Source organism: Helianthus annuus, chromosome 3, assembly GCF_002127325.2.
Source record: "Helianthus annuus cultivar XRQ/B chromosome 3, HanXRQr2.0-SUNRISE, whole genome shotgun sequence".
NCBI lineage: Eukaryota > Viridiplantae > Streptophyta > Magnoliopsida > Asterales > Asteraceae > Helianthus > Helianthus annuus.
This window is the reverse complement of record NC_035435.2, coordinates 142,979,531-143,004,699: the sequence shown is the minus strand read 5'-3', so window position 1 is coordinate 143,004,699 and position 25,169 is coordinate 142,979,531. Positions and strand designations below refer to the sequence as shown.

The window sequence follows — 25,169 nt, the reverse complement described above, 5'->3', positions numbered from 1 at the left end:
CTGAACAAAACCCATAACTGGTGATTCGGTATTAACTTTTGGTATTCCTTAAATTGGTTTTAGTTGGCATGCAAAGACTGACCAGAATGCATCAGTGTTACTGTGTCTTTGGATGTATAAGGATTTCGAGTTGCACCAAAGGAGCTTGAATTGCATTCATGGGGTCCTCTTCATTTAGATGCTTTTCATGTATTAACATGTATTTTGCTAATTCTATGAATGTAATGAAAATTTGACAGTTGTAAGTTCAACTTATTTTGCCTTTACCTTAAATCATTCTGAGGTTTCATATTTATCACAGATGTCAAGCATCTGCAAGAAAGCGTAAACTAGAATGGTGGTGGTGAATATAATGATTGTTGGATCTCATCATTGCCACTTAGTTGGATCATGGATAACATCTATCTAAAGCAGAAAGTAATCAGTCTTTTTCTATTTCATTAAGGAAAAGCCAAAAGTAATCTATCCTTTTCTATTTCATTTGGGGTATGACCCGATTGTGGCGAGGCACGCCCCCGTTTGGACTCGCCACAACAGGCACCCGCGTGAGACTACCTCGCAACGTCAGGCACACAAGTTTAAGAATTCAAGTTTCACTATTAAGTTTTTAAGAAACGGGTTATTTTGAAAAAAAAAAAAAAAAACATGATAATTTTTTTCTTTCAATTCTGCGTTAAGTCGCTACCTAAACTCCCAAGGCAAGAATTTGAAAATAACCCATTTATAGAAGAAATCATTCAACTATACACGAATAAAGTTTAAGAACTTAACCACGCAACTAATGAAAGTCCGTGGTGGTTTTTCGGATTTTGCCTGATAACAAAATACGAAAAACAATAAAATACATTATAGACATTGTACAGTATGACGTATGCGTACGATGTATGTGTAGGATGCGTCTCGGATTGCTCTTGCGTATCTACAGGTTTGCATAACCCAGATGCGTACGAAATTGCTAACCATCTCTTTCTGTATAGCTTCCTTTCGTTCTCTTGTTAAACAACTGTGTTACCATACACTGATAAATCGGGCATCACTTGCAACCATCAGGCTTAACAGTCATATGCAAACGCGAACCCTCGGGTAGTCCCAATGGTGCACCTTCACATGAGCAGTTATCCACCTCAAATAACTCCCACTCTTTAATACAACATCTATCCAAAGCCGAATATAATCTATCCTTTTGCATTTCATTCGGGTACTCCCCGTCTCGACTCACCAAAACTGCACCCGTGTAAGACTGGCCCGCAACACGAGCCGCGCCACTATAATGAAACAAACCCCAACTAAAATCTTCACTAACATCCACAATAGTCCAGTACTCATTCGACACAACCCCGTTGTCCAAAACACTAAAGTAAAACGTACCCGCTACTTTCCCTCTTTTAACCCTGTACTTTCTTCTCCTCCAAACAAGCTTACCATCCAATGTTTTCACTTGAAAAACCGGCTCATACCAAAACGACCCACGGGCCTTTCCCCTATAGAAAAGCTGGTTTTGACACGGGAACTGATCGTACGCCGGGTTTTGGCCCGCAATGACCCGCCAACTCCATTCGAGATTCCCGAGCCAACCGATAAAGAGATCCTCGGCTATCTCATGTGATAATACTTGCCCACGGAAGTTAACCATTGGTGGGACGTACGGTTTTTCAGGGATCTTTGCATCTAAATCGAGACAATTGTGTTTTTGCAAAACACAAAGGGAAAACTCTTCCAGAATCGGGCTTTCATATGACGCAATGCATTGATAGTTGCATACTTGATCAACTGGACTACATTGATTCAAGCATTGAAGAGCTTTTCTACAGTTCGGATCTAGAAGACAGTTTAAAACCTGGCGTCCACAGTTCTTTACCATGCAATTCAACGTTGAAAAACCTTGAGCTCTTAAATTTTTCAAAACTGGAACTGGTTTTATGTAAGCATTGATTATGATTAATAAACAAAACCTTATATCATCAGAATTATTTCTGACCCATGCTTCGGATATGGTTTCTGCTAGCTCTTTTGTCTCCTTTGTTTTCTTGTCAAATTTGCTGAATATGCTACTCTTTTGTTCTACTTGAACGAATGATCCTCCTAACTTATTTTCTAACGCTGGTGATGAATCAAAGCAGATTATATTTGGGATGTTTCGACTGTAACGTTGTATATATTCCACTGCTTCTTGTTTTGTTACTGAAACAATTAGCAAAATGTTTGCAGTCGATAATAGCTTTTGAAGATTTTGAACGTTTGGATTCGATTTGGAGATGTTGTCTGTGAATACCAGCATCTCGTATTTGTCATCAATCCATTTCAACCTTTCTGCCTGAAATCAAAACTTATTATTAGAGTGTTGACTGGTTGACTTTTAGTTAGTTCATCTTCTGTTACAGATAACTAACACTTTTGGTGTTAGTGATGTGCTTGTATCATCAGAAACATAATGAAAGCTCTCTCTCTCTCTCTCTCTCATACTTTCTCTCACTAAAGCATGCCTACAACCTGTTTTACTAATAGTGACCAAATTACAAAGGTGTTAATTCCATATTTGACCAGTGCTTGCATTGATTCACATTACAAGAAATTTCGCTGGATAAGTTAAACAAGCAAACATGAACAGAGGCTGCTTTCGTTTGTTTATGCATGCTCGTGAACGTTGGTAATGTGTTCATTTATGTTCATTTGGGTTCATTCATTTAAAAGTTTTTTATGTTATATCTTTATTTTATTGGTTTTAGTTTTTAAAAAAATTGAAACCATAGTAATACTATACGCCTCCGCCAACATCCCTCATTTGACCATTTCAATTCCGGCTTGACAAACTTCTTAATTTTTGTGTCAATCATGTTTATTATACTTATGTCAACTATGTTTGGATAGTTATGCTAAGTACTTATTTTTGGTGCATTCTTCGCAATCTTTCTAATGAAAAAATGCAGATTTATTTTAAAATGTATATATAATGTTCATTTTTGTTCAATTATGTTCACGAACATCTGTTTGTGTTCGTTTGCGTTCGTTTACGTTCGGTAAGTGTTCATGAACATGTTTGTTTCCTTAACGAACGAGCACAAACAAGAAATCTCGTTCGATAAGCGTTCGAGAACCGTTTATGAACATGTTCATTCGTTTACAGCCCTATGTGAGACATAATATCAAATTATCAATGCATTTCAACCTTTCTGCCTGGAATCAAACCTAATTAGACTACACGGTATGGGGGGTCGTCCCCATCCGTCCTCGGTCCGGCGACGATCCAACACCGTCCCCCCCTCCCCCCCTCACACCCATCCTACGTGGATCCTACGTGGCGGATCATCCTCCAAGGAGGACCATCACCATACCGCATAGCCTTATCATAAAATGTTGACTAGTTCACTTTTAGTTGATTTATTTTCTGTTACAGATCACTGTTATTGTTAGTTATGTGCCTGTTTCATCAAAATTCAAAAACATAATGAAAGCTTCCTCTCTCTCTCGCTCTCTCATACTTTCTCTCACTTAAACACACCTGCAATCTGTTTACTAACAGTCATCAAATTACAAATACGTGATTCATAACCAGAGATTGCATTGATTCACATTACTATTGTCACTTACCTAATCATTAAAGTTTCAAACTGACATTACAAAACAAAAAAAGCCCTAGCACACTCAAAACAAACAATCACGCTTAATTAAAAACAGAAACATCAGCATAATATCATCAGTTAACTTACAGTGTGAGACATAACATCAAGCCAGGAAGCAGATTTGAGAGGACTAACAGCACCTTCTCCAACAACGGCAACAATTCTCACATCATTACGGAAACTACGAGGCTCCGTTGAGCACGAATCTGAATCTGATGAAACGCCGTCGTTCGTCTGTAAAACTGAGGATACGGTCCGTAGTTTAGGTACGGTGAATTTGTGGCGGAGATAGGGAGGTGACGTGGAGGTCCGGCGGAGGTGGACGGAGGACGACGGGCGGTTACGGTTGAGAAGAAGATGAAGAGAAAACGGTGATAAAGTTGAGAAGGTCATGAGGAATGAATGAATTGTGAGATTAAATCCAGAATGTGATAGAAGGGAGTGGAAGTGTGTGAAGACACGAAGCTGTAGCCTTGGAAAAGGTGGGAACCCGAATATGACCCGGTTTTAACTGGACCTGAACCCGAACCCGGAACCGCATCAGCAGAAATTCAAGATATTTAATTTAGCCCATTTCAAACTCATTTAACATATAATAACCCATTTCAATTTCAAACGGAAGAAAACGAACCGATGAGCACGCGTCTTGTTTTTTCAGTTTGAAATCCAAACGAAACCAAAAATTTTAAGCTAGTTGGTGAAATCTACATGTTGCGAGGAGGATGTTAAAACTAGTAAGCTTTAAAAGATTGAGATACGTTAAGGCATCTTCTTTAAAAGATTGAGACACATATTTGTTCATGTCTTTCTGAGCATATCTGTTGCTATCAATTACCGTCTCCATTTCATCGAGTCATTTCAAGGCATCAATAGCTCCTTTCTCTCCCGTAAAATCACGAGGTTTACACGAGACGAAGTATTTATACATACACCCTTTCTCAAAATTTTGAGGTTTCTTCCTAGTGGCAAGGTCCTACTTACTAGTCTTATTCCTACTTGAGGAATGAGATATATTTGCTTAATTGCTTAAGGGTTTTTATTTATAATTGGTTATATAATTTGTCATAGCCCTTATTTTAGCTTTTCTAGCATTTATAAGTCATCAAGATAATTTTAACTACTCTGGTGTGAGGAAAAAAAATTCCACTACCATCACCGACTCAACCACTATCATGGTGGGAGTATGTGCTTTTGTCATAGTCTCTATTTTAACATAATCAATCTGCTAGTCTTACTCTCATTGGAGGATTAGTAAGTACTAGTGTACCTGTAAGAAATTGAGTGGTGGGTGTATATTGAAATTTGTCTTGATGGCCCGGACTCTTTAAAATTGACTATTAAATTAGCCATGGTCTTATTGACCTTAGTGGCTATTAAGGCTTGGATATATCTCCTTCACCACCATTGTTGCCATTATTCTGGATAGCCGTTTTCTTTTAATATTATGAGCCATCAAGAAGATTTATCGATTTAGAGGTGGATCAATTAAAATTTTTATCTTATTCTAATAATACTTATTAATAATTGAAATTTATCTCTATGGCATAAAAACAAACATTTTTCATTAAATAAAATAAAGTACAATACTATGTCCAAATTGGACTTTTGATAAACAAACAAAATACAATGACATAATTTCAAACTAAGGTCTTCATTCGTCCTTCTTGTTTTACACCAGCCTCATCAATTTTCAAAACATCTTACTTTTCCTTCGTTCACTGTGCTCTACCTAGCGTTGGTGGTTGGGGTTGATCGTTTCCCAAATATTGGTAATTGGGGTTTTTGGTAGGTGGGTGAAGAAGGTGGCGGTAGAAAAGGTGGAGGATAAAGAACATATCGAGTAATTGCCTCTCAGTAGATGTAAAAAAAGGTGGTATAGGAATGTTACTGACGTAATCTAACGGGTTAACATAGTATGGGTTGTTAAACCCAAGTGGGTTTAGATGAGCATAAGCAGGTATCGGGTTATTAAAACTTGCAGATACAGTGTTCTTGGCAGGATCCGGGTTGGAGGGTCTTTCCATCCGTACGTCCTTCGGGATGGAAGCGTGTTGGCTTGTAGATGGCATCAAGGAACTGAGTTTCACGCCAGAGTGCATAAACATTCTTGCCTCAGCGCAAACGCTGCTCAATCAGCTGGCATGGTAATATCGGAGCGCCCATCGGAGGTGGGGGAGCTCACGGTTAGATTTGGTAGGTTTAGGATAGTTTGGGGTATGACTTATGAGAAAAAGGTATCTGGCTCAAATATTAGTTTCACTCGTCTGGTATTTGGCTATGTCGAGGGGAAACGTCACAGGGGGTGGTATTCGGTGTCAGAGTTCTACATCTTTGGGTCGGAGTCGTCTCCACAGTGATGCTAGTTCGAATATGGGGTAGCAACGTAGTTTGCTGCATGGAACTTCGAGCTGCTCGAGTGTTGGGGTTGTTGTGGTCTGCGACCAAACATAGGTCCTTTGCCTCCTCCGCAATGTCTTGGCAACGTATTTCGGCATATATATATATAGGGTAGGGATATGGTAAAAAGTGTTTAAAATGTGAGAAGGGTAAGAAGTGTTTTAAACCATTGGATATTTGATCTAATGATTGAGATCAACAGGGTATAAAAATGTAAATTATGTTTTAATTAGAGGGGCGTTATGTAAAATTGAAGGGTAATAGAGTCTTTTTCAATGTTTCAAATATGGTAACCGTATTCTACATAACCAAAAACACCTACATTTACTCCTTTTTCCTTAAATATCGGAATTAATGACCAAGATCTAAATCGGAAGCCTCTTTGTTTTATATAAGATTCAATGCGTGGTGTTTTACGTTTAGAATAACTGTAATCAGATTCATGACGTGGTGTTTTATCTGGAGACATTGTTCATGGCGTGGTGTTTTATCTGGAGACAATGTTCATGGCGTGGTGTTTTATCTGGAGACATTGTTCATGGTGTGGTGTTTTATCTGGAGACACTGTTCATGGCGTGGTGTTTTAAACATCTGGAGACATTGTTCATGGCGTGGTGTTTTATCTGGAGACATTGTTCATGGTGTGGTGTTTTTTCTGGAGACATTGTTCATGGCGTGGTGTTTTATCTGGAGACACTGTTCATGGCGTGGTGTTTTATCTGGAGACACTGTTCATGGCGTGGTGTTTTAAACATCTGGAGACATTGTTCATGGCGTGGTGTTTTATCTGGAGACATTATTCATGGTGTGGTGTTTTATCTGGAGACATTGTTCATGGCGTGGTGTTTTAAACATCTGGAGACATTGTTCATGGCGTGGTGTTTTAAACATCTGGAGACATTGTTCATGGCGTGGTGTTTTGTCTCCAGATGTTTAAAACACCACGCCATGAACAATGTCTCCAGATAAAACACCACGCCATGATTCAAGTCATGGTGTTTTATCTGGAATCCAAAAAACATTAAAACACCAATTCAAGATCGAAGCTTTATGTATATAACCCTTTAATATTATAAAACCTCACAAGTATACTTGCATCACCACGATCCGTTGTGTGTATTTCGAGAATTAAATAAAACTTGAGAATTGCAGTGATCAAAATCCTTACGTTCATCAATTAAATAATGGCGTCGATTTTATAATGAGAATTACGATCAGTATATAGGAGATCATGTATAAACCAAAAAGATATGTATCTCCTAAATTAACTCCAAAACCGTTACACACAATTAATTGATAAGAAAGATAAATTACTAATGTACCCTTTTGAATTAATTAAGATAAAGGATACTTGGCATCCCCAAATTATTTCTCACACTTCTTACAAAAGTAGGACTTTGTACAGGATCCTTTACCTATATATATATATATATATATATATATATATATATATATATATATATATATATATATATATATATATGTATATATATGTTTAGGATTACTCCTAAGTCCTGAGTGACTTAGACACGGAGTTTTCCTATGGAATCTGCGAATGTGAAATTTGAGTTTAAACACAAAAAGCTAGTGTCTAAATCTCTCAAATTGTAGCTCTGATACCAACCTGTCACACTCTGATTTCGCGGTGGGCCGGACTTGGGGTTTATGTGTGAAGGTCATATAACAACATCACAATTGACAGCGGAAGTAAAGAATGATAAAGCTCAAGTATAAAAAACTTGAAATTATATTAAATAAAATTTATAGCATTGTGTTAGATATAAATACCCAAGGCAGGATCAAATAAAAAGAACTTTAGACAACATAGGTCTTTAGCTATGGAATCGCAAATTCCAAAGCTTTATGGACGAACCGTATCCAACCTACTATTGAGGTTCGCCACTTGCGGTCAAACTTTAAAAATAAGCCAACTTTCGCTAGTAAATACTATTAATCGGCTTTTTTTAAACCATTTGATATATATATATATATATATATATATATATAATACCATTTGGTAATCATTTATTATACATTTCGGATAGAATTCTTGTTACTAGATTTACATGTTTGTCAATACATTCGGGGGCCGGAAATTAAATGTCGGTACATGATCAATATATACACCATTTCATATTATGCATATGTTAGGTGTATGTCTACACCCCACGCTTATTTATGGCCATTACAATTAATGAGTCGGTACTCCTGTATGCGGTACTATTAACTCCCAATTGTTTAATGTTATTCAAGCAAAACGAATTAAGTTGGGTTCTTGCATTTCTATGGACACATATTCCCCTTTTGCAATACACGTCAAAAAGTATTACATGTGCTAGCTATAAAAACATTGTATTTGGTTCTCGTAGCACAACCTTATTCAAAGTTTATTACTCTAGGTGCAACTATTTGGAGGACTCTATAGTTCGTAATGAATGGAAACATTATCCATTAGAATGTTTATAGGTCATTGTAAGTTGTTTGGCTTTGGCCAACTAATTTAGAATAACGCTCGGTTCCGCTAGATTAAGTGTTAACCGGATAGAATGGGGTTTATACCCGTACGAGTGAGGAATCTCGTGTGATATGGGTTATTTAACCAAACATTATGAATTGGAAAGGTTTTGAAAATATTTGACGCGAAACGACTAGTTTATATGGTCTATGCCATTTTAACTAGTCATGCGCATAGATACGGGTTCGGGTGCTCAAATGGGTTTGTGACAAGTCCGACAAGTAAAAACGTATTTTATGATGTTATACATTCTGTTTTGAAGTCAGAATACAAGTTTCATAAGCTGAGAATCTCATTATTTGGTTATTCGCCAAAAGGGCATATATAACTTTTTTAAAAATATACATTTGACTCGGTACTTGACCCACTTAAATGTGATGATCAAATGGTTGGGGCTAATTGAATTTTAGGTTGACCAAAGTGGTCAGAACTGGAAGTCAAAACAAAAGTCAAACTACTTGACTTTCAGATAGAATCTAACTATAAAACTGAAATTGACTAAAGGAGAGTGCTTACTAGACTTGAGGAAAGCTTAGAACTTAGAAATGAGGCTCTTATTAGCAGAAGCAAGCTCCACAAGTGGATTAGAGAGTGAAGTGAAGAGGTGTGAAGAACTTATGAGACTTAGGTGATATTTGTACTAATCCAAGAGACCTAAGAATGTGCTAAGTGTTACCAGAGGTGTTTAGGAGAGAATTAGTGGCACCCTAGGTGTCCAAATGTGGTGAAGTGTGGCAAGAAATCGTGTTAGGTGTCAAATGTAGAAGAAGGCTATTGTCCAGCCCAATATTTGTTGTCAGCGCACCCCTTGCGGACCGTAAGGGGTTACGCCTTACGGCCCGCAAGGGACCTCAGGCGCGCGTATTGTTTCAAACACCCTTGCGGACTGCAAGGGACCGTCATTAATTAAAATAATTGCCTTTAACGCAATTCTAGCTAGGGGTGTTCAAAAAAATCCAAATCTGAAACCGAATCCGAAAATCCGTATCCGAAAAACGAATAATCCGAATTTTCGAATTCTGATTCGGATGTGGATTTCTAAAATTTTTGGATAATCGGATTATCCGAAAACTAATATTTTTTAAAAATATATACAGTATATGAGCACTATGTTTAGTTTGAAATATAGTAAAAAATAGCAAATAATCGGATTCGGACGTGGATTTATAAAAGTTCATTGTTTTTAACGTTGAAAATTTGGAAAAATGAATATAGGTTTAGTTTTTAATCTATGCACGAAACAAATTTTTTGAAAATTTTTATGAATTCGGATATCCGAATCCGTATCTGAAATTTCGGATATCCAAAGGATAGGATATCCAAAATTTCGGATATTAATATTCACCATCCAAAATTTTCGGATATGGGTTCGGATATTAATATTCACCATCCAAAATTTTTGGATATCCGAAAACCGCATAATCCGATCTTGAACACCCCTAGTTTTAGCCCCTCAACTTCATATATATATGTATGCCCCTTTTAACATTTTTGTCCCTGTCCTTCAACAAATCTGAAATTTGTGGAGAGTTTCTGGACACATGTCACACTAGGATTCGATATAAATATGCAGGTTGTCACAAGAGTGTTTGGTTCTCTTGTAGCTTGACCATCATCCAATTCCTGACCAGTGTTTTCCTAACATACAATATTTATTCAACCGATTCGTAAATGAAACGATTGAACTAAATAACTGAATCCGCGTAATTAAATAACAAATAAAATAATTTTTGCTAGTTTAGGTCGCCCTCGCGCGTCGCGAAGGGCACACTTCACCCATCGCGTGACGCGAGGAGATGTAAATTGACCAGACGTTTGACCAGGCTCCCCCGCGTGTCACAGAAGGGTCTGAGGTGTCTCTCGCGTGGAGCAGCAAAGACAGTTTTCCAGAAATTTGCTAGCACTTGCAACTTTCCTACCCTTGTTACATTTCGCAGATTTTTACCAAACAAGCCTCCAGTTCAGTCGTGATCTATTTTTCTTGTTTAAAACTCGTTCCTTTTTATTAGTTAACACGTAACCCCTTACCCAGACCCGGATTTATCAAATTTTCGTTTCATTTCTTCGATTTGGTAACTCAATACCCATACCGACCCGTTTGCGACATTGAGTGACTTAGCTCAAGGCATCCGCATTCTTTCATTGTGGTTTCTTATCGTACTCCAACCACAATTAAAGATCATAGTTAGTATATTGGAAACACCTCAGCCTTTATAACCCCACAGGTTGTTTATACATCGGTTTTATTTGTTCGTTATCTAGTTTATGGCCTCAATAGACCATCAACGACCCGTTTAGTTTGCCCTTGTGATTGCCAACCATCACTCATGAGCATCAACCATTTCTTTTAATTATTTTCACCCTAGTCCTTGATCATGTCTATTTCCGTTGGGAATTACTTTCGCCTCTATGACTTCATGGGTCATTTATGCGTTAGTTTACATGCCCTCGGCGTAACTTATTTAAAAAAATCATTTTCTTTCTCTTTTTCATTTGTATAAACTACAACACTCTATTCAATTCATTTAAAGATTCTTTCTATCAATACTAACAACTAATTAAAATAAATAACATAACATCTAGCTACGTACCTTAAAGTTTTCCCTTCAAATGAGTGTCCGTCCTAGCTTAACCTTCCGAAGTATCACTTGAGTTGCCAAAAGATTACAACCCAATTTATCATTAGGACCATATGCCTCATGTCCATGGCATGTATACTTGCTAATAATTATTCATAGGGTTCTCATCAAGGTTTTTCATGCATAATTAACATCAAATTCTCACTTAGGCATTTTGTCAAACACCTTATGGGCATGAATTTTAAGCTTCCCATGTAGTTAAATCTGTCTACTTCCTATCACCCATTTCAAGATATTATGATCATACTTTCACTAACAATCGATTGATCATGCAAATTTTGTCTATCAAGGCTATCACATTTAGCTAGTTCATATGAATTTGTGGTTTTTCATTCTAATGTCAAAAACCCATTTCCATTAGTTACTTGAACGAACCTATATGCATGTCCTCTATCAAACACTTCACAAAATCAACAATTATGATAGTCAAGAACACTTCTAAAATCATCCAAACACATAATATCATGCTTCAAGTACTAGGCCATTTTTTCATGAATTTCTCCTAACTAGAGAACTCCACCAAAGATGAAACTGCAACATACCTTATGTTGTGGTGATCTTGTATGTTCTAGATCTTCAAACATGCAAGCCAACCCCTTTAGATTTCACCCCAAATTCTCAGATTTGTGTTCTGGGGTTTTGAGGAGTTATTTTCTCTCTCTCTCTCTCTCTCTCTCTCTCTCTCTCTCTCTCAAGATCACGAGTGTTTTATTTTTCAACCTTATTTATATTTTCATCTTTTGTTAGTATCCCATTTTAGTCCATATACTTTGGTTTCTTATTTAAAAGACCCCATCTACCCATTCACAAGTAAAACACACTAATTTAACTAGGTTATATTGTCCTAGTTATTATGCTCATGTTATACATATTACTAAAGTAAATATTAAATATCTTTGGGGTGTTACAGTTTTATCATAAGAAATGTAAGAGAAAACAATCGAGAAATGGTGTAAACAAACTAAATGGTTTTATTATATGAAATTAAACGCGATGAACAAACTTGTTTCAGACTTAAGCAATTTGGATATATCTAGGGCTGCAAACGAACTGAATTCTCAGCAAATAGTTCATGAACCGTTCGGTGGAAAGTTCGCTTGTGTTAGTTCGTTTAATAATTGAATGAACATGAACAAGAAATTTTGTTCATTTAGTTTAACGAACGAACATAAACATAGGTCACGTTCGTTCATTTATGTTTGTGAAAGTTTAGTAACGTGTTCATTTATGTTCGTGAACGTTTGTTTAGATAATTAGGTTAGTGTATATTGAATGGATCAACTTAATGTATGTGATGAAAGATGCCAAGTTTATTGGAAACTTAATATATGTACGTCTCTATTCATGAATGCTTGTTTGTGTTTGTCTGTATTCATTTGTGTTCATGAACACTTTTTGTGTTCGTTTACGTTCATGAATGCTTGTTTGTGTTCATTTGTGTTAATGAACGTTTGTTTGTGTTTGTTTCTGTTCTTGAATGATTGTTTGTGTTCATTTGTTTTCGTTTATGTTCATGAACGTCCGTTTGTGTTCGGTACCTAAAATTAACAAACTAACACGAACACGTTCATTTCCTTATTGAACGAACACGAACATAAAATATCATTCGGTAAGTGTTCTTGTGAACACATTGTTTCCTTAACAAACGAACATGAACAAGGGCTTGTTCATGTTCGTTTGCAGCCCTAGATATATCACCAAGAATGAGTGATCAGATGTTTAGAATCCAACAAAATCAAGACAAATGCCAATACCAAGACTGAGATGAACGATTGTGATGATTATAAGAATCGACTTTTAATTTATAGCGAAACCCAAGAGCTTGAACGAGAGACTAGACGAATCACACAAGGATGAACAATCCTTTAACTTTAAGCCCCAACTCTTCAACAATCATGCCATAAAGAGTCTTGCAGGTTTTGATTTGGCTTCCATAGATTCAGTTATGAGGTACTTCATTAATGTATGTTTATTTTTTAGAATAAATATTATACATCGATTATCAATAAGAATTATTGTTAGGAAATTTTTATGAGGAAGCTGATCTTGTATTGAAGATAATGGTGGTGGTGGTGGGTAATTGTAATATAATGAAACCACATGTGCGCATATTGTAATATGAAAAAGGGTATAATAGTCATTTACTCGTTTTTTGGATGGTCAAACAACCAGTCAACTGATAGAGGGGCTCACATCGTGACAAAATGCAAGCACGGGGAGCCAAAGTGCAAAAAGTGAAAGATAGAGAGGCAAAGTATAAACGTCAGCAAATCACAAGGAGACAAATTGCAGTTTACTCTTAATTTTATTTTAGAGTCCAACTAAATATGTTATCACTTAGATTTTAATTTTTTTACAAGTTGTGAGCAGAAAATAAAAGAAATAAAGATACTATTTAATAAGAGAAGAGAAATTTTAATATCTTATGTATAGTTTATGCAAATAAGCTTATTTTCTAATAATATGGAAGTCTCATAATTTAACATATTGACATTGTTTGACGTGTAATTATTTATTGAGTTAATCGTCATATCATAATATATACGAGACGTCAACATTATAATTTTAAAAGATTGACATATAACTTTACAATTGATTAATATGTATGTTACACTGGTTAACTATTTAGCGAATATCCATAATACTTTTATAGAAATAAAATAATATATAGAGCAAGAACAACATTATCAACTTTTTATAGTTAACAATGTTATCGTGTTTTATTAGAATATACATTTATGGCATAATTTATGTGTTGGAATTAACTTTTTCTTCAACCATGTCTCTTGAGTTTCTCCATACAAAATCGTATGGTGTTATATATTATACGGGTATATCATACGAGAGCTTAGTACATTTTTATTACTATCACTTTAGTACATGTAGTAAAAGTATCATATAAGTCGTTTTAAATATAAGTTTTTTGTCATTTAAACAAGAAAAAGTTCTAAAAAAGAAATAACGTTATGTTTTGAAATATTCAAAACGTTTTTGACGAGATATGAACATATGCTAGTTATTGTCTTTAAAAAAAAAAAAAAAAACCTTAAATTTGTTTTTACATTTTTTTCTTAAAACATATATAAATAATACAAAAAAATATACACGTGTTGCCTAAAAAATAATTTTAGTACACGAGCCACATTAAAAACAATATAATATTTGTTGGTTTTTTTTTAACGACCAACAGAATCAATCTCGAGCACTCTCGGGGCACCCACTGGACCAAACAAAGTACTCTGAGAGTAACCTGAGTCCTCCACCAATTCTGGGGAAAACCCGGTAACCCACCCGCCCGTAAACACGATGGTGAAGTTATCGGTAAAACCCGTTTGGCTAAAAATCGAACCCATGTTTCCCTGGGTCTCCTATCATTGCTCACCAATGCCTCACTCTGTACCAAATGGGAATTGAACTTGCATCTTTCAAGAGAAATGTAAGTCTTCCACCACTTAATCTAGATATTATTGGCAATATAATATTTGTAGATACATCCATACTTAAAGATAGAAAAAGAGAGAAGAAATATGAAGTAATTTTGAACGTGGGATAAGGCTTGGGGACCATTAGCTTCTGGCTTTGATTTTTACAAAGGGTTTTTTTAGATTGATTAAGTTTTCTACGAGATGAATATGATAGGATGATTGCACTGGTAATACAATGATACTATAGTGGTCCGTCAGTAACCCAAATTTACCGTTAAAAAATGTCATTAAAAATGGGTTTACATTGTCAAGACGAGTTAATGTTAAAATGTTTATTTTCTAATTATTATTGTTATTATCTGTGTGTGGTTAATAGAAAATTAATTTAGTTAGTGAAATGAGTAAAGAAGATTATCAATGGGTGAAAAGCTTAAGAGATAAGGAAACACTAACTAACCACATCATCCACGTCACTTGTTTATAATTTTATCCTCAACTTACCAATCGGATATTTGGATTCAAAAAATATGAGTAGTTGCATATATAATATTGAAGATAGAAATCTTCTTTAAGAATTTCATATAAGATAGACGAATAATTACTTTTTAAATACTTTAGTAGAACTATATCATATCATGGATAAGAAGTGATGGATTTATAGATTTCCATTTCCTAGTGTTACGGAACTATTTTTATAGAATCGGATTAGAGATTAAAATTACATTACAATAATAATAATAATATACATTTTAGAGATTAAAATTACAATAATAATAATAATAATAATAATATACATTTTAGAGATTAAAATCACAATAATAATATACATTTTAGGGAGATTAAAATTACAATAATAATATACATTTTAGAAGTATAATGTGGAAATGATTGTAGGCTAATGTGGCGGCTAGTAGAGTGGGTGGGCTTGACTCGTGGGTATGGCGTGGAGATAATTCTCGTGTTTTTTCGGTTAAATACCTTCTAAAACTGAATCTTGACTTGAGCAGTTCTTAATAAGAACTTCTTATATCTTCTAAAACTGAATCTTGACTTGAGCAGTTATTATATCACAGATTGGTGTAACTGGGTTCCTTTGAAATGTAATATCTTCATTCAGCTTGCGGTTTTGGAGAAGATTCTAACTAGGGTGGCGCTCGGAAAGAGAAACATCCAGTTGGATTCCAATCTTTATTTGTTATGTTAGAAGGTTAGACCTTATCAAATGAAAAAAAGTAAGGAAAATAAACGAGATGTAGCATGTAGCGCACGACTTGCTAGCAACATCTGTGAGTAAATAACCACTTGGCCATGGATAGTAGTTATATAATTTTTTTATAGTCGTCATTGTCCGTAAACATATATTTTTATTCGAATATCGGATACAAATATAACTTGTAAAAATTATAGTGTAAGGTGACATTAGTCATGCTGTTGTGTGACTGTTGTTCCTTTGATAAAATCTGTCACATGTATTAGTTATTATTTGGTTACTGATGACGGGGTAGTTCAGAACCGAAATAAATGACTTTAATACATGAACGCCCAAAAGGCAAAATGGTTCAAAGGTTAAAAATCTAGGGAACCGAAATAAAGTAAGGCAGTGTGAGAACAGTAAATAGTCACATCTCCACCGACTCGCCAGCCGCAATGCAGGTCCAAGAGAACACACTCTATTATCTAGGGGTCAAAAGGCTTTAACCCCCGAAAGGGTAAGCCCCTCACTGCAAGCAAGGTCGCTAGTCAAATGTATCCCTCTTTGGGAGATGCCTTCTCCTATAAATTCAGCACTTCACTCACTAAGCAGACAATTCCAGGCCAGCCTTGATTTCCCGAAATCTCTGGACATACATCATCAGTACTTGCTTCTTGCAAAGTACTTCTTTTCACTTCCAACACACACATTCTGTTTGCTCCTTCACCCAAATCTGAACACATTACAGAAGAGGGTCCATAGCAAACAACAAGAACAAACTAGTAAACCTCCTTCCACGTCTTGCAAACGTGGGGGGACCCCACGACCTGCGTTAGGCAAAGTTGAACCCTTCAACCCTTTTGCCTAACCAGCCCAGCTACTATCCTTGGTCTATTATTTGTTGCATCAACAAGTTGGCGCCCACCGTGGGGCTACGCCACTATTTTTCTCTAAAAGACCTAGTAGTGTAGCTCCATTCTCCTGAAATTGCCATGTCAGAAAGTGGATCTCCCGGAGAAGTGAATCAAGTTCCTAACACTTCTACTCCAGGTGCTAGCCAAGCCCATGCAACTACACCTGTTTCTTTCTCGACACCGGGAGGTACTCCTGAGTTCCTAACTTTCAGTACACCTACTCCGTCCAGATCGGGGGTCCCTTCCCCTAATGTTGGTGTCACTAGTGCCCCGTCGCATGTCGAACTTACCCCAGAAGGGGTCGCCAACAATTTTCTTGAGTTAAGGTCTTTCCTCAACCAATATGTGAGTAGAGAAAGGGACAAGGGAGTGAGGATCCGTTTGGACTATGATGAACCTGAAGCAACATTGTCTCCTGGACCTCCTATTCCCCCTTTTACATCCAGGGATGAGGCAGGACCCAGCAATCCTCCAAATCCTAACCCGTATCTGTCCGCAAGGCCAAATCCTACAGTGTACCATCTCTTCTCCTCCCAGCCTGCTCCAAGCGGTGCTCCACTGGGCCATGAGTTGACCCTTGACCAGCTCCTGCAGTCCCCAGTAACTAGTCTTCCACCTCCAACGACAACTTCATGGGAACAAGCCTTATCGGTACTCCCTTTAGCACGAAGCGCCGTTATGAGCACTCCCTTGGGAGTTAACTGTTCTGTTGCACCCGTAAGTCTTCAAGGCTTCAACCTCATGCCTCAGATGATGACCCAGATGATGGCCAGCTTCCCGTGGCAACACTTTATTAATCAAGTGCTAGCCATTCAAGGGAACAACAATGGTAACAACAATGTGGGTACAAGGGTTGAAGAAGATTTGGCCAAGCCTTATAAACCAAGTAACCTTTCATGCTTTTCACAGTAGATAGCCGATTATGACTTCCAGACAAAAATCAAGATGCCGGCCCACATCAGAACATATGATGGGACGGAAGATCCTGAAGACCATCTTCATATCTTTACCGGTGCCGCAAGAATCGAGAAATGGTCAAACGCTGAATGTTGCTTGATGTTCATACAAACCCTTGCGGGATCTGCAAGAATCTGGTTCAATGACTTACCTGCTCGAAGCATTCGAAGCTTCGACGATCTTAGCAAGGGGTTCTTAGCCAATTTTTCCCAACAAAGGCGGTATGTCAAAGATGCTACAGTGATCTTTCAGATCAAGCAAAGAGATGATGAAAGCCTTCGAGAATTCATAGAGAGGTACAAGAAGGAAGGTCTAACCTATGTGGGAGCAGATGAGAAAATGAGGGTGGCCGGTTTCATGAACGCCATTACATCTAAATACCTCACAAGGGATTTCCACAAATCTCTCCCCAAGACTTTGGAAGAAGCTCTCGAAAGGGCTGAAGCCCACATTTGAGGGGAGGAGGCAGTAGATATCAAAGAGCAAAGAAAAAGAGGAAACAACTGGCGAGGTAGCAGCCCAGTCAGAAAGAGAGGAAACTTTAACTCCTATGACAGACGCCAAAAGGGTTCAGACCATCGAAGGTCTGAAGGTCGCAACCCTTCTAGCAGAGAAAAAGGCATGAGTTTCACACCTCTCACCAAAACTGTCACACCCTGGCTTTGCGGAAGCGTGGTTAATTTGGTGTGACTTCTTAATACCATAGCTTAATCATAACAAAGCTATATGAATTTAAAACATGCAAGATCATCCATTAAGTTTTAAAAACCAAATACAATACCATTGTCTTAACGGGATAATACCCTAACAACCATAACATTGTTCAACAACACAATCAAAACATAAACACAGTTTAAGGACTGTGACTTGTCCAGGAAAGAGTCACATTCCCTAAACCCCGGATGACCTCGTACTAGTGCAGCGGGAAAACGTGCCATACCGTGCCAGATCTTTTAATTCCCTGAAATACATGTAAGTTGAAAAATCAACAATAATGTTGAGCGAGTTCATGTGTAAGTGAGTAAATAAACCTTTGTATTTATCAAAATCCTGGTATGTAGCAAATAAGGAAAAAGAGATCACCAATGGTTTGCAAGGCCATTGATATGTGTGAAATGCAAGTAGAAAGGCTCAAACCTAGCAGATTTATGCGTCGGGTACAAAGTCATCCCGAGGTCCGTTTTGCTGGGCCTGGGACTGGGCTCGCTACACCCAAACAGATCTATCGCTCCTGCCCCTCGGTCCTACCCTGAGGATTAATGACCTCAAGTTTCCGCCTACCCATTCACATGATCTAAGTAACAAACCTCCTTACGCTAACCATACCATGTATAAAGTATTCATAAACATTGTAACATGTATTTCACCCCCGCAGTTTAGAAAACTGAAAACAGTTAAGAGAAAAGGGGGACATGAACTCACAGTCGGTGCGTCTCTACCAAGTATACTCCAAGTCAAGCAGCTGTGCAACGACCTACATGTACTAACTCTATTAGACGGACGGCCGTGCCTTAGCTTTATGGTTTAAGTTCTTGGGAAATAGTTAGACAACTATTTCGTGTTTACTTTCCGTATATACTTGGTAATTATTTTCCTTCCCAAGGATGGGGGATTTAATACATGTGTGTTCGTATATCTTGAAAATATATTATTAAGTCTCACTTAATATATATTTATTTCTAATTCCCAAAATAATAATATTTTTTCTCAAAAATATTATATTTTTTTACTTCGCAAAATTCTCCCAAAATAATACTTTGTCAAATATACGCGTTCATAGTTATTTCTTTAAATTGCGTAAGTTACGTTTTAACAATCGAGTGGTAATAATAATTACCGGTGTAACTTATATATTTATCGTGAAAGCGTTCGTATTATTTTGGATTCGTTAACATTCGTAAATATTATTTTTACTCTAAAAATAATATTTATACACTTCACAAAATAGTGACAAATAATGTTGTGAGAAAAAAAAATATATTTACGAAATAAATATATATTTATCACGTTTAATTTTGTGAAAATCCCACCTCCGATATTTGTAAATAAAGTCGTGGCGAAACTTATATTTCGAAAACATGTCAAAAAGTATTTCTAACACTTATAGTGAAAATATTTCTAAGTGTTAGGTTTTTGGAAAAATTTCGCCAGAGTTTCCTCTGTAACTGGAGGTGGCCACGCTTTCAAGCGTATCATTTTCTTTTACAAAGCAATTCAACAACTTCTTTATTTGATCAAAACAATTTTCAACATATCAAACTAGTTGACAAGTATGTAAATCGCATAAATCACATGAACTTGTAGTTTTTCCCAAAACTATGGTGTAAATCCTCTTATATTTAATGGATCTTCATATAAAGTAATTCGATCTCGTAAAAACCTCGTTTTTAGAGAAAATCCGTCTTTACAACTTCTCGTCATTTTTACAAAAATTGTTATTTTGTCGAAACTTTTGTGTTACACAAGTGCTTACACACTTGTGTGTTCTAAAAATCATACTTGTAAGTGTAAGATCCGTTTTTAGAAAACATGATTTCTGTGATACGTGGTTCTTTGAAAATACCGCTTGCAGATACGTAGATCTGCTAGTTTTAAATACTATTTCACAAGTAAAACGCTTTTACACAAGTTCATGATTCATGTGTGGTAGAGTTTCACCTTTTAACCCTTGTTCCACTCACAACATCCTTATGTCATGATCCACGATCATGACCAAACCGGGTTAAATGATGATCCGAGCTACCACAACATATATCGGGTCCAAATAACCTCACAAAATAAATACTACAACATTTACACATTACATGATCTTTTATCCATCTTTTACATGCTTTTTAGTAGACTTTAATGCATCAAATTGCAAGATTCCGAGTTTTAATCGGTACATATCATATTAACCACTCTAGATTAGTTCAAGAAGGTGTTGTAAGTAACATACCACTAGCTCGAGGCTAGGGAAGAATCTAAGCGCAAATGAGGTGGATAAAAGCTAGAGAAAGAGGTCCTTCAAGCTCCGAGTGCTCCAAGCTTCCTAATACGAGATCCTTGATGCTTGTGTATGCTTGGAAATGGGATGATCAAACTCGAAAATGGATGTAGGGGAGGGGGGTGTTCGGCCGTAAGTTGTAGAGCAAGAGAGAGAGATGTTTTTGTGTGTTATGAGATGAGAATGTTCTTATGTGCATAAGGTTATACTTATAGACAATTATTTAGGTTGTAATCCAATGGATTTGATGTCCTCTTGATATGAGACAAGAGCCATTAAAATAATGAAAATGGTACATGTTCTAGTTACATGGGGACCGAAATCGGCCATGGGGGGGGGGGGGGTTCTAGTTTGTTTCCAAGTATTAGTTAGGTTATCTAGTTAGGTTAATAGGTTAGTTAAGTAGTTAACTCGGTTAGTTGTGTGTTGTGTTTTCTAACGGGTGTTAGGGTACTCGGGGACCCTAACTGGCTCAGAAAAGATAAATAATGTTTATGGCAATATTTTCATGTCCCGGGTAGAGTCCGGTTGTTCGGTTGGATAGTAATCCGTTAAAGCGCTTAACAAAGCTTTTAAGTGTAATTAATCCCATTTTCAGTGACACAACTTATTCCCGACACTTTGGAAAGTGTCTAGTAATATTTTTCTCATGTTTTGGCACTTTATTAGCTAGCCAGAGGCTGAATTGTTCATTAAAGTGCTGTGTTTTGTGCTTAGTGTACGTTTTAGGCACATCCAGTCATTGTATCTTATTCCTAGAGACGCAGTTTTATAACCCTTGTATCCCTACACTCACTATGGGTGTAGTAAAATATTTCTGGCTCATACAGGCCTTAGAGGCATTATCTGCCTGATGCTGGCTTTATCAGCATGTTCAATAGGTTATCCGTTCATAGTGCTACTGTGCTTTTGTGCATCATGTTTGTCACTAGAGTTCAGTATGTAAATAATGTAGTGACGGAAATCAAAGTATGATGCAGATATGTACAAATATCAGGAATCAAGTAGCAGTTCATCAGTAATTTCAAGTAAGCACAGTAATTAAGCAGCAATTAATTATTAATTAAACCGTACGGATACCTGGTTTAGTGAGGGTTGTCACATTCTCCCCCCGTTAGAAAAATTTCGTCCCGAAATTTTAAGTTCTGCTTCTAGTTGCAGGGTTATTGGGAAATAAGTGGGGGGTATTTTTCTTTCATTCGGTCCTCACGTTCCCAGGTGTATTCAGGACCATGTCTGGCATTCCAACGAACCTTGACGAGCTTGACACTGCTCCGGCGGGTCTTGTTCACTTTCCAATCCGTAACCTCAACAGGTTCTTCAACGAAGTGGAGCGTGTCGTCAACATGAATTTCGTCGGTAGGAATGACAACGGTATCTTGCGTTGGACTTTTCTTCAGATTGGATACATGAAATGTATCGTGAACTCCATTCAGTTCAGCAGGTAGATCCAACTTGTATGCTACGGTCCCAATTCTTTCCAAAATCCTGAACGGACCAATATACCGCGGATTCAACTTTCCACGCTTCCCAAAGCGTGCCACACCCTTCCAGGGTGATACCTTCAACAAAACCATATCACCTACCTCAAACTCTTGAGGTTTCCTTTTTTGATCCGCTTAGGCTTTCTGCCGGTCACGATCCGCACTGATGCGATCTCGGATCTGTGCAATCTTATCTGTGGTTTCCTGGATCACATCAGGACCAACCAACTATCTATCACCTGCGTCAGACCAACAGAGCGGTGATCTGCACTTGCGGCCATAAAGAGCTTCGAATGGCGCGGCACCAATACTGGCGTGGTTGCTGTTGTTGTATGAAAATTCGACCAAAGGCAAATGCTTATCCCAGCTACCGCCCAAATCCATCACACATGCTCTCAGCATGTCTTCCAGAGTCTGTATCGTCCGCTCGCTTTGACCGTCGGTCTGCGGGTGAAATGCGGTGCTCAAATTCAATTGTGAGCCAAAAGCTTCTTGGAAGGATTGCCAAATCCTTGATACAAATCTTCCATCTCTATCAGAGATGATCGAGAGAGGTACTCCATGGCGTGTAACAATTTCTTTCATGTAAATTTCGGCCAACTTGCTCGTATTATCCTTCTCTCTGATAGGTAAGAAGTGTGCTGACTTCGTCAATCGATCCACTATTACCCAAATAGTGTCATGGCCTTTTGGCGTTCTTGGCAACTTCGTAATAAAATCCATGGAGATTTGTTCCCACTTCCACTTGGGAATTTCTGGTTGTTGCAGAAGTCCTGAAGGCTTCTGGTATTCCGCTTTAACCTTAGCGCATGTTAAACATTTGCTCACATAGACAGCCACATCGCCTTTCATCCTAGGCCACCAATAATAATCCTTAAGATCTTGGTACATCTTATCCGCTCCAGGGTGGATAGAGTACCGCGACTTGTGAGCTTCATCGAAAATAACCTTTCTTAAACCTCCAAACAAAGGAACCCAAATCCTTTTCTCAAAACATAACGTCCCTTCCCTGTTTGGTATCAATAGCTTCTCCATCCCACGGAGATACTGTTCTTCAAGGTTTCTTTCCTTGAGAGCTTCTTTCTGCGCGGCACGAATGCGCAAAGAAAGATCGGTCTGAATAATCATCTCTAAAGCCCTAACCCTTATGGGCTTGATCCTCTCCTTTCGACTTAGGGCATCGGCGACCACATTCGCCTTCCCTGGATGATACTTAATCTCGCAGTCATAGTCATTCAACAACTCTACCCATCGTCTTTGCCTCATATTCAACTCCTTCTGGTTGAATATGTGCTGGAGGCTCTTGTGATCTGTGAAGATTGTACACTTCGTACCATAAAGGTAGTGTCTCCAGATCTTCAAAGCAAAAACCACTGCGCCTAGTTCCAAATCGTGTGTGGTATAGTTCTTTTCATGTACCTTCCGCTGGCGTGACGCGTAAGCAATAACCTTTTGGCGTTGCATCAACACACAACCCAATCCTTGACGTGAGGCGTCACAGTATACCACAAAATCATCTGTACCTTCCGGTAGTGCTAAGATTGGCGCATTGCAGAGCTTATCCTTCAATATCTGGAACGCTTCTTCCTGTTTGATTCCCCAATCAAACTTCTTATCTTTCTGCGTGAGGAGCGTCAATGGTTGAGCGATTTTTGAAAAAATCCTCAATGAATCTCCGATAATAACCAGCCAAACCTAAGAATTGTTGAATCTCGGTTAGCGTCTTTGGCGTTTCCCAATTCTTGATCGCTTCAATCTTTGTGGGATCAACATGAATTCCATCTCCATTCACCACGTGTCCAAGGAACTGTACTTCTCGTAGCCAAAACTCGCACTTAGAGAACTTGGCATACAGCTGTTCCTTCTTTAGCAGTTCCAGAATGGCTCTTAAATGCTGTTCGTGCTCGGCCTTCGTCTTTGAATAAATCAAGATATCATCGATGAACACTATCACGAACTTATCCAAATACGGCTTGCAAACTCGATTCATCAAATCCATGAACACTGCAGGTGCGTTTGTCAACCCAAACGGCATAACCAAGAACTCGTAGTGCCCATAACGAGTTCTGAAGGCTGTCTTTGGGATACTTTCTTCCTGTATCCTTAACTGATGGTAACCAGATCGCAAATCGATCTTCGAGTAAAAGCTTGAACCTTGAAGTTGGTCGAACAGATCATCAATCCTTGGCAGAGGGTATCTATTCTTGATTGTCAACTTGTTCAACTCCCGGTAGTCGATGCACATTCGAAAACTACCGTCCTTCTTCTTGACAAACAGGATCGGAGCTCCCCAAGGCGAGAAGCTTGGTCGGATAAATCCCTTGTCTAACAACTCCTGAAGTTGTGTCGACAGTTCTTGCATCTCAGACGGAGCAAGTCTATATGGTGCCTTAGCCACAGGCGCGGCGCCTGGAACTAAGTCGATGCGAAACTCCACTTGCCTCTGAGGTGGCAATCCAGGCAAGTCTTCTGGGAAGACTTCTGGATATTCCCTCACGACAGGGATGTCTTCGATCTTCGGTTCCTTAGCTTTCTTATCCACAATGTGTGCCAGAAAGACAGCACATCCCTTCTGTAAACATTTTCGTGCTTTGAGGCAGCTGATAATCCTCAACGGTGTCTCACGCTTCTCTCCATGAACAACAATGGTCTCACCATCATCGGTTGGGATACGAACAACCTTTTCATGACAAACTATCTCTGCCTTGTTGCCTGATTACCAATCCATTCCTACTACCACGTCGAAGCTTCCCAACTGGACTGGTAGTAGATCCAGAGCAAACTCACGCTCTCCCAATTCGATCACACAACTCGAATAACTTCATTGGCTTCTACCAACTTTCCATTAGCCAATTCGATCGAGTACGGAACATCTAATTTACTAGCGGCTAAACCAAGCATATTCTTAAACTCTAACGACACGAAGCTATAATCGGCGCCAGTATCAAATAAAACGGATGCATAGCGTTGGTTTACAGGGAACGTACCAGTGACAACATTGGGATCCTGGCGCGCTTCCCTTGCTTCAAGGTTGAAAACC

At 37.9% G+C, this 25,169-nt stretch overlaps 1 protein-coding gene across 1 annotated transcript; it reads right to left on the bottom strand.

Moving 5' to 3' along the window:
- Nucleotides 1-705: 705 nt before the first annotated feature.
- LOC110929850 (violaxanthin de-epoxidase, chloroplastic) lies at nucleotides 706-4,088 on the bottom strand. The gene is made up of 2 exons (XM_022173042.2): nucleotides 3,708-4,088; nucleotides 706-2,314 (listed from the first exon to the last, which is right to left on the bottom strand). The coding sequence occupies exons 1-2, from the start codon at nucleotides 4,011-4,013 to the stop codon at nucleotides 1,034-1,036; spliced, it is 1,587 nt and encodes a 528-aa protein (XP_022028734.1). The 5' UTR covers nucleotides 4,014-4,088; the 3' UTR covers nucleotides 706-1,033.
- Between the last annotated feature and the right edge of the window lie 21,081 nt (nucleotides 4,089-25,169).

What these genes read in the sequence shown, in the direction of transcription:
- LOC110929850 (XM_022173042.2), bottom strand. Translation starts at nt 4,013, where the DNA reads ATGACCTTCTCAACTTTATCACCGTTTTCTCTTCATCTTCTTCTCAAC. An exon ending in TTGATGTTATGTCTCACACT is followed by an intron (nt 2,315 to 3,707) that starts GTAAGTTAACTG and finishes TTTTGATTTCAG; the next exon opens with GCAGAAAGGTTGAAATGGAT.